General features: G+C 46.2%; 2 protein-coding genes across 2 annotated transcripts; both read left to right on the plus strand.

Moving 5' to 3' along the window:
- Positions 1–315: 315 nt before the first annotated feature.
- Positions 316–5,194, plus strand: LOC136449481 (DEAD-box ATP-dependent RNA helicase 39-like). The gene is made up of 9 exons (XM_066449528.1): positions 316–899; positions 2,169–2,264; positions 2,359–2,547; positions 2,644–2,784; positions 3,081–3,221; positions 3,515–3,657; positions 3,748–3,877; positions 3,971–4,019; positions 4,506–5,194. Exons 1-9 carry the CDS (start codon positions 441–443, stop codon positions 4,991–4,993), a joined length of 1,836 nt encoding a protein of 611 aa, XP_066305625.1. The 5' UTR covers positions 316–440; the 3' UTR covers positions 4,994–5,194.
- A 495-nt stretch (positions 5,195–5,689) lies between these two features.
- On the plus strand, positions 5,690–6,573 carry LOC136449487 (17.5 kDa class II heat shock protein-like). The gene has a single exon (XM_066449535.1). The coding sequence runs from the start codon at positions 5,812–5,814 to the stop codon at positions 6,307–6,309; it is 498 nt and encodes a 165-aa protein (XP_066305632.1). The 5' UTR covers positions 5,690–5,811; the 3' UTR covers positions 6,310–6,573.
- The last annotated feature ends 314 nt before the right edge of the window (positions 6,574–6,887 follow it).

Genomic DNA, 6,887 nt, shown 5'->3' on the forward strand with positions numbered 1-6,887 from the left:
CGGCTATCTGAAGGTGAGACAGTTCTCATCACAGGAACGTTCTTCACAGCCCGATCGGCTGGGGCTGGCTGGCCAGCCTCCTCACATGGATACTATTTACATAAATCAACGAGCAATATTTCTCTCTCAAATAAACGAAACACAAACGATATGAACCAGCTAAGATGGAGAGAAAGATACCATCAATCACGACAAGAAACCATCAACTCACAAGTCACAAGGCTGCTACAGTAGTAGCCTTTACTGAGGCAAACCATTTGTTTCTGCTTTGTCCGTGTGGTCGTTTCGGCGCGGCCCCGGGATCGCGTACCGGTACCAGCAGCACCCGCCCTCCCCGTGCGGCCGTGCCCCTCCCAGCTGTGTGCTCTCTTATCCGCGCCGCGTCCTCCCCGTCCCCTTCCACTCCTCAGAAACCATCACTAAACCCTCACCGGCCACCCATGGCGATGGCCGGCGCCGCCGCCGCGGGTCGCTGCCTCCTCCTCTCCCGACCGTCCCCTTTCCGGCTCCGCCTCCTCCGCGCCGCCCTCTCCACCGCCGCCCCCACCCTCGGCCCCACCTCCACTCCCGCTCCCCCTCCGCGGCACGAGCTCCTCCTCGAGCGCCTCCGCCTCCGCCACCTCAAGGACGCCTCGTCCCCTGGCGTCCCGAGGCCCGCCTCGAGGACCGCGGAGCGGAGCTCGCAGCAGGGGAAGGGGAAGAGGGTCGAGGCCGCCGAGAGCTTCGAGGAGCTCGGCCTCGGGGAGGAGGTGATGGCCGCGCTCGGGGAGATGGGCATCTCCAAGCCCACGGAGATCCAGTGCGTTGGCGTGCCTGCGGTGCTGGCCGGCACCAGCGTCGTGCTCGGCTCCCACACTGGCTCCGGGAAGACGCTCGCCTACTTGCTCCCTCTTGTTCAGGTGCTTCCTTCTTTTTCAGTATGGTGGTATGCAGTGTGTAACTGTGTACATTGTATAATAACTGTGGAAGAAAGATTAAATTGCTCTGCATTACTTGTTATCGAAGTAGATTTGTTTCCATTAAAAGGGAAGACAATTCACTTGATGCATTAGGAAGGACCGTTTATTTGGATAGAGATGTCTGCTCCATTAGTTCCACGAAATTGGTAGAAGTGCCTTGTTTTGAGCTCAACGATTTCCTGATGACTGCTTGCTAATATACTGTATCGCCTAGGCTATTGTAGGGAAACAGTGTATAACCCATGTGAGTCATCTTGTTTAATCCACTCGCTGCTTTTACAATCGATATGAAGAAGTTTCCAATAACAGGCTTGGTTACAGCATGAATGCAACCTGATAGTGATTGGAGTTAAAAATAACAACAACAACAACAACAACAACAAAGCCTTTTAGTCCCAAACAAGTTGGGGTAGGCTAGAGTTGAAACCCAGCAGAAACAATCAAGGTTCAGGCACGTGAATAGTTGTTTTCCAAGCACTCCTGTCTAAGGCTAAGTCTTTGCGCATATTCCATCCTTTCAAGTCTCCTTTTATTGCCTCTACCCAAGTCAACTTCGGTCTTCCTTTGCCTCTCTTCACGTTACTATCCTGGCTTAGGATTCCACTACGCACCGGTGCCTCTAGAGGTCTCTGTTGAACATGTCCAAACCATCTCAACCGGTGTTGGACAAGCTTTTCTTCAATTGGTGCTACCCCTAATCTATCATGTATATCATCGTTCCGAACTCGATCCCTTCTTGTATGACCGCAAATCCAACGCAACATACGTATTTCCGCGATACTTATCTGTCGAACATGTCGTCTTTTCGTAGGCCAACATTCTGCGCCATACAACATAGCAGGTCTAATCGCCGTCCTATAAAACTTGCCTTTTATCTTCTGTGGTACCCTTTTGTCACATAGGACACCAGATGCTTGGCGCTACTTCATCCACTCTGCTTTGATTCTATGGCTAACATCTTCATCAATATCCCCGTCTCTCTGTAGCATTGATCCTAAATATCGAAAGGTATCCTTCCTAGGCACTACTTGACATTCCAAACTAATATCTTCCTCCCGAGTAGTAGTGCCGAAGTCACATCTCATATACTCAGTTTTAGTAAACATGTAACAAAATAGGAATTTTCTCTGTTGGTTATGCCTGTTAATCAGGATATACATATAACAAAATGGATGGATTAGTAAACATGTCTCAACGTTTATTTTATAGCTACTTCGGCGTGATGAAGCAATGCTGGGGATGTCAATGAAGCCAAGGCGGCCAAGAGCAGTAGTACTCTGTCCCACTAGGGAGCTAACTGAGCAGGTCGGCCATGGTTTCGAATTATTTTGGAACAATGATGTTACCTGGGTAACTGAGTTATAGTAGCATTAATTCATGCAAATTGATCAAATTACAGGTTTATCGAGTTGCAAAGTCCATCAGCCATCATGCACGTTTTCGGTCAACGATGGTTAGTGGAGGCACCCGTCTAAGACCCCAGGAAGATTCTTTGAACATGCCCGTTGACATGGTTGTTGGTACTCCTGGAAGGATTCTTGATCATACCAAGGATGGTAACATGGTTTATGGTGATATTAAGTATCTGGTATGTTATTAAGTTTGTGCTTATATTTACTATTTTGTAACATGTTCACTATTATCATAATCGTCTCATTTTGATTTTCTTGTTCCGCATTTGAAGGTTCTGGATGAGGCAGATACAATGTTTGATCAAGGCTTTGGACCAGACATACGGAAGTTCCTTGCTCCATTGAAGAATCGTGCTACAAAGCCTGGTGATCAAGGTTTCCAAACAGTATTAGTCACTGCTACTATGACAAAGGTTTTATGATCATCAAACATCCTTCCCTTGAAATCTATCTGATCCTCCGATTTTGATTCATATATGCATACTTGGTTAGGACAAATTGCTAATTTTATTAAACTGTTATGTATGGGTGCTCCTTTAAAGTGTCTTGCTTGTTGCATCAATTAGCATTCAAGTACAAAGAAATCTCCAGTCTTTTTTAAATCTTCTGATCTCTTCAGTTTGTAGTACTAATACTTCAGATATGTATATCTTGTTTTATTATTGTTTTTTGTGTATTTTGACCCTTTCTTCCTACTCTTTTACTGAAGGCTGTGCAAAAATTGATTGATGAGGAATTTGAAGGTATTGTCCATTTGCGGACATCATCATTTCAAAAGAGAGTTTCAACAGCACGGCATGACTTTATCAAACTTTCTGGAGCAGAAAACAAACTTGAGGCTCTTCTGCAGGTTGTGGAAACTCTTATTTCTCCTTTCCTCATGTGCACATATATCTGTCTTTCCATACACTCTAGTCTAGAACTTGACAATTTGTAACAAAAAACCTCAAAACTGGTTTTATATATGCATTCTCCACTTATTGTTTGCTTGCCACAGCCATTAATGAAGTTGTATTTTGTCTTATGTGGATTTCAATATTGAATGTGCATAGTCGGAAGCTCGGAGCCAAAGGGGAGAATTGCAATATGCATCTGTTCTAGAATATCTAATTGTGACATAACAAAGAACTTTATTTCATATAGGTTCTTGAGCCAAGCTTGGCAAAGGGAAACAAAGTTATGGTGTTCTGTAATACTTTAAATTCAAGTCGTGCAGTGGACCATTTTCTAACTGAAAATCAGATATCCACTGTTAACTATCATGGAGAGGTTCCAGCTGAAGAGAGGTTTGTTATATTTTTTTACTCTCTTCTGTCTTTGTATGTATTATATGATATATGACTTCCTTATTTATGAGATCCGATAATTATATGTAGAGTTGAGAACCTGAACAAGTTCCGTAATGAAGAGGGGGATTGCCCAACATTAGTATGCACTGATCTGGCAGCTAGAGGCCTGGACCTGGATGTTGACCATGTCATTATGTTTGACTTCCCATCGAATTCAGTATGTTGCACTGCCTGTATGGTCTTTCTGTTTGCATTTGCTCCTATCGCAATGATTTTTATGCAGTCTTTGTGGTGGTTCTTGTGCTTTTAGATTGATTACCTTCACAGAACCGGAAGAACTGCACGCATGGGAGCCAAAGGTATAAACAATTCTTAGCTGTAACTGAACATATGTACTTGCCCTTTATTGTTACCTTGCTAATCTTGTTACATTCTGTGCATATTATCTCTTATATTTTATCAGGATCTCATTGCAAACCAGAAACTAGCCTCCATCATTGGATATAGGCTACCATCTGTCCATCTCATTATCTTAATCACAGAGAGACCTTGCTGTTCTTTCATTAACAGGAACACAATAGTAAACTGAACAGGATTACACTTCGATACCTTAGAAAAGGGATAGGATAGAGGGAATTTGAATCTTTGGCTTTTCTGAAACAAAACGTTATGTGATTTTGTGTCAAGAAGTGAGATGGGTTACCAAGGACATGAATATAGGTTTGCCATTTGTGTAGATGCACAAACAGTAGTCTGTACCACGGTGATCTTCGGACAGGCAGCAGTTATAGATTTGCATGTTTCCTATGTGTAATCACGCATTCTTATGGTCATCCCTAATGCAGGGAAAGTTACAAGCATTGTGGCTAAGAAGGATGTAGCTTTAGCTACACGGATTGAAGAGGCCATGAAGAAAAATGAGAGCTTGGAAGCTCTCACAACTAACAATGTCAGAAGGGCTGCCAGCCCGCAGAGTGCGAGCACCAAAGGGAGGCCCTCAAGGTTGGTTAAGACTTCAAATGCTCTTAAAGTTGTCAATCAGAAGGGTAGAAGGGGGGTTGCGCTATCTAGCAAGTCATCCCGGACTCCCAAGGATACAACTTCAACCCGAAGGCGCTCACCGCCGAAGAGCCAGGCAAAGACAACAAAATCGGCAGCACCTCAGAAAGCCAAGCTGGTGAAACCTTCTCAGAGCAGCACAAAGGTCTCGAAGAGCAAAGCAAAACCCGAGGGCCGAAAATCAAAGAGTGATGCTCTGAACAAGTTGGGAACTAAGCTAAGTGTGGTCGGATTTAGAGGGCGCAGCTCAGGCAAATCAGCGCAATCTTCATAAGACTTCGGTGTTTTCTTTCCTTTAGCTGAAAAGGTTCTTGTTGCTTTTAGATAGTGCAGCCTGTAAATACCTGTTTTTTTTCATATATTTTTTCTTTGCGGGCTTATAAGTGAAAGAGTACAATCTGAGATATGAACACAGCGCATCTATGTAATATTGTATTCAGCGGAATGTTGGAACAAATACCTCTCATTATCTGTCGAGTGTCCGTATGCTCTTGTTTTGTTTGAAAAATCTTGGAACACTTCGTCTGAACTGAATGTTTTACACTTTGTGGCAAATTTCAATTGAGTCAACAAATTTTGTTACAAGACAAGAAATGCTGATCAGATCTCACGTTCACGTCTATCTATACAGAGAAGAATGTGGAACTTTCCCGAGCAACGGAGCGGAAACGTTGAGCGCTCGAAAATATCTGTTCGGAACAGATAGGACCAACAGGCACGTGGCAGTTGCCACAACTAACTGACATGTGGGCCTAGAAAACCCCACTGTCTCTGGAGAAAGACCATCCAAAGCACAGAAACTCTATTTTATTCTGGACTCTTCCGGAGTCCCGACCATCGCACTGAGCCACGGACGCCTACGCCTCGCCGCGCGCCTGCACCCCGCAACACTCCACTACCTTTCAGAACCTTCCGTCGCCTTCCAGAAGCCCACCCCTCCGCACCAGTATAAACCGCCCCTCCCGCCTCGTCACTCCCCACACCAAGAACAAGAATCACACAAACAATCCAAGAAACCAACACAGCAACAAGCAGAGCGATCCGAGATCCGCCAGCGCCCAGCGGCAGCGAGAGCGAGAGCGAGAGCGAGAGATGGACGCGAGGATGTTCGGTCTCGAGACCCCCCTGATGGTGGCACTGCAGCACCTGCTGGACGTGCCCGACGGCGACGCCGGCGCGGCGGGCGGCGACAAGGCGGGCTCCGGCGCGGCGGGCGGGGCCACGCGCACCTACGTGCGCGACGCGCGCGCCATGGCGGCCACCCCGGCCGACGTCAAGGAGCTGCCCGGCGCGTACGCGTTCGTGGTGGACATGCCGGGGCTGGGCACGGGCGACATCAAGGTGCAGGTGGAGGACGAGCGGGTGCTGGTGATCAGCGGCGAGCGGCGCCGGGAGGAGCGCGAGGACGCTAAGTACCTGCGCATGGAGCGGCGGATGGGCAAGTTCATGCGCAAGTTCGTGCTGCCGGACAACGCCGACATGGACAAGATCTCGGCGGTGTGCAGGGACGGCGTGCTCACGGTGACTGTCGAGAAGCTGCCCCCGCCCGAGCCCAAGAAGCCCAAGAACATCGAGGTCAAGGTTGCCTGAGAGAATGAATGAGGATGGGTCTGGAGCGAAATAAAGAGAGACAGAAAGTTGATGAAGGTTGTCTGCGAGGCCGTAACACGAGCGGTGGTGATGTGCGCCCTGGCATGAGCAGTACTATAGTAGTAGTGGAGTTGTGTTCATGAATCATGAGTGTTGCGTTTTCTGTGATGTGCTCGGTCGGTTTGTGGTTTTGTTCTACAAATTGCAAAAGCCGATGTGAGTATGTGACGATGCTTTCTGAATAATTTAGTCTTATTAAATCTATGTCTGTATTCCCTCCGTCCGTTTTAGCAGATTCATTCTTAAATTTGCAGATTCATTCTTAAATTTTTATAAGATGGGGGGAGTATTGTTCATCCCTTACTTTGATTTCTGGTAATATTTTGGATAAATTATAAAAAAAGTAAAGTATACCATTAGTTTTTTTTTTTTTTTTTTTTACCATAGTGCCATTCCAGTCTCTAAACTTACAAAACGGTCATCCAGTTACCTAAACAATGTTTGGGTCTCATTTTAGTCATGCCGGTTCTCCATCCGGTCCTCAAACTTGTCTACCTATCTTATTTTGGTCCGGAACT

This window comes from Miscanthus floridulus, chromosome 5, assembly GCF_019320115.1.
Source record: "Miscanthus floridulus cultivar M001 chromosome 5, ASM1932011v1, whole genome shotgun sequence".
NCBI lineage: Eukaryota > Viridiplantae > Streptophyta > Magnoliopsida > Poales > Poaceae > Miscanthus > Miscanthus floridulus.

Excerpts from the sequence above, each read along its gene's own strand:
- LOC136449481 (XM_066449528.1), top strand. The coding sequence starts at position 441 with ATGGCGATGGCCGGCGCCGCCGCCGCGGGTCGCTGCCTCCTCCTCTCC. Across the intron at positions 2,785-3,080 it reads TCACTGCTACTATGACAAAG|GCTGTGCAAAAATTGATTGA; the intron begins GTTTTATGATCA and ends CTTTTACTGAAG. Across the intron at positions 3,658-3,747 it reads GAGGTTCCAGCTGAAGAGAG|AGTTGAGAACCTGAACAAGT; the intron begins GTTTGTTATATT and ends AATTATATGTAG.
- LOC136449487 (XM_066449535.1), top strand. The coding sequence starts at position 5,812 with ATGGACGCGAGGATGTTCGGTCTCGAGACCCCCCTGATGGTGGCACTG.